Genomic DNA, 2,228 nt, shown 5'->3' on the forward strand with positions numbered 1-2,228 from the left:
ATCGGGGGGGTTAATACCCTCTTGGACATCCAGCCAATGGAATGCCTTGTAGGAGAAGGCTTTTATCCCAGAACCTACTAAGACGCCGAGAAATGAGAGACCAGTGCCCTTCTTCTCCAAGGAGACTATCGCTCACGCTAAGAAGGTATGATACTCATGATCCATGAGATGTTGGCAATAGTTGAATCCTTTAAGATTTGGCGACACTACCTTCCAAGGTTGCAAGTATTCCCGTGCAAGTTCTCACCGACCCATGCATATTTTGCGTTACTTCTTGACAACAAAGAGCTTGACAGGACGTCAAGCCAGGTGGGCGGAGCTGCTTTCGGAGTATGATTTCTCTATCCGATACCGTCCAGGTCGGCTTAACCCCGCTGATGCGCCATCAAGGCGACCCGATTATGATATCGTTGATGGGGATGAGGATCCTACAAAGGGACCTCTACCATCACTGCAGAAGAAACTGGCTGCAGGGGGTTGGGGTTCTCTAAAGCTTGGGAACGGCGCCGGTAAGGCAGCTGCGCGACCCTATACAAGTGGAGGAGAACTCGGGTCCCCGCAGGGGACTGGCACTGAAGGTCATGAACTTCTCGTGCCACGTTTTGCTGCCATTGAATTGGCGGAAGACGAAACGGTCTACAACCTTCCAACCCAACGGCTTCTAGAATTCATTGGTGAGTTGCAGCAGGGGGACGCCTTTACTGCGGCTCGAATCCAGAAGTTGAAGGAGGAAGGATCCGGGTCGAACTTGGAAGGGGCAAGCCCTGAGCGGGGCGGTGCCGCCGAGGAACCAAGTCGCTGGCAACTAGGGGAATGTGGACTCCTACTGCTAAATGGTTCAGTCTTTGTCCCTCGTAGCAGGGCGGTGCGCCAGGAGTTATTGAGGATTCATCACGATGATCCCCATGCTGGGCACTTCGGATTAGAGAAGACTGAAGAGCTCCTGAGACGTAAGTACGTTTGGGACAAGCTTCGGACAGATGTCAAGGAGTATGTTGAAACTTGTGATGTCTGCCAGAGGATAAAGGTTCCGCGGCACAAGCAATATGGCGAGTTGGCGCCACTGCCTGTTCCAAAGGGCCCATGGCAGGATCTATCGATGGATTTCATAGTTGACCTGCCGAAGTCGACAAGAGTCAAAGGATATGACTCAATTCTAGTTATTGTCGACCGCTTTACGAAGATGGCCAAATATATCCCTACCCACAAGAAGGTTAAAGCCCCTGAATTGGCTGACCTGTTTCTAGATGCCATCATTCGTGATCACGGTTCTCCGAAATCGTTAGTGTCAGACCGAGGATCCCTTTTCACCAGTAAATACTGGTCGGCCTTTTGCTATCACCTTACGATAAGGCGCCTCCTCAGCACCGCGTTCCATCCTCAGACAGATGGCCAGACTGAACGTCAGAATCAAACATTAGAACACCATCTTCGGGCGTTCTGTTCATATCATCAGAATGACTGGCCTAAACACCTTCCGACCGCCGAATTCGCATATAACAATGCAAAGAATGCAACCTTAAAAGTGTCCCCCTTTTATGCTTGTTATGGGTATAATCCTTCATTACCTAGTGACGTCGCGGACGACGTCCTAAAGGGGGGGATAGACAGTCGGAATGTCGAACGGGATCGTGGGACAGAGTACCCCTCGGTGCCAGAAGTAAAAGCTAGATTGGAGCTTCTGGATAGAATCCACGGGGAGGCGGCGAAAAGCATCCGCCGCGCCCAGGAGCGACAGGCGGAATACTATAATCGAAAACACCTTCCAATGAAGTTCTCAATAGGGGATCAAGTGTTACTTTCAGCAAAGAACATCAAGACGACGAGACCGTGCAAGAAGCTCAGTGAGCGATGGTTGGGACCTTTCCCGATAATAAGGGTAGTGGGTAAGCAGGCATATGAGTTGAAACTAACCTCAGGATTCAAATCTATCCATCCTGTCTTCCACATTTCCTATTTGGAACCCTATAAGCAACGACCCGGGGCGGAGCCGCCTCGGCCGGATGGGCTCGAGATTGAGGGTAATACCGAATATCTTGTAGAAGGAATATTGGACAAACGAATGCACTACAACAAAGTTCAATACCTTGTCAAATGGGAAGGTTATCCATCATCCGAGAACTCATGGGAACCGCTTGAGCATTTAGAGAATGCCGAGGAAGAGATCGCAAAATATGAGGTGGCAATGGGGAGACCGCCCCGCTGCACGTCGGAGGTGTGGTTAGGAA

At 50.5% G+C, this 2,228-nt stretch overlaps 1 protein-coding gene across 1 annotated transcript; it reads left to right on the forward strand.

Annotated features, from left to right (window-relative positions):
• Window positions 1–52: 52 nt before the first annotated feature.
• Window positions 53–2,215, forward strand: HCAG_09237 (conserved hypothetical protein; the record flags this gene model as incomplete). The annotated part of the gene is made up of 3 exons (XM_001535780.1): window positions 53–145; window positions 287–950; window positions 981–2,215. Coding segments are annotated over 3 exons (1,992 nt in total), but the record flags the coding sequence as incomplete, so codon positions are not given.
• Window positions 2,216–2,228: the final 13 nt, after the last annotated feature.

This window comes from Histoplasma capsulatum, genomic scaffold, assembly GCF_000149585.1.
Source record: "Histoplasma capsulatum NAm1 scaffold_102 genomic scaffold, whole genome shotgun sequence".
Lineage (NCBI taxonomy): Eukaryota > Fungi > Ascomycota > Eurotiomycetes > Onygenales > Ajellomycetaceae > Histoplasma > Histoplasma mississippiense.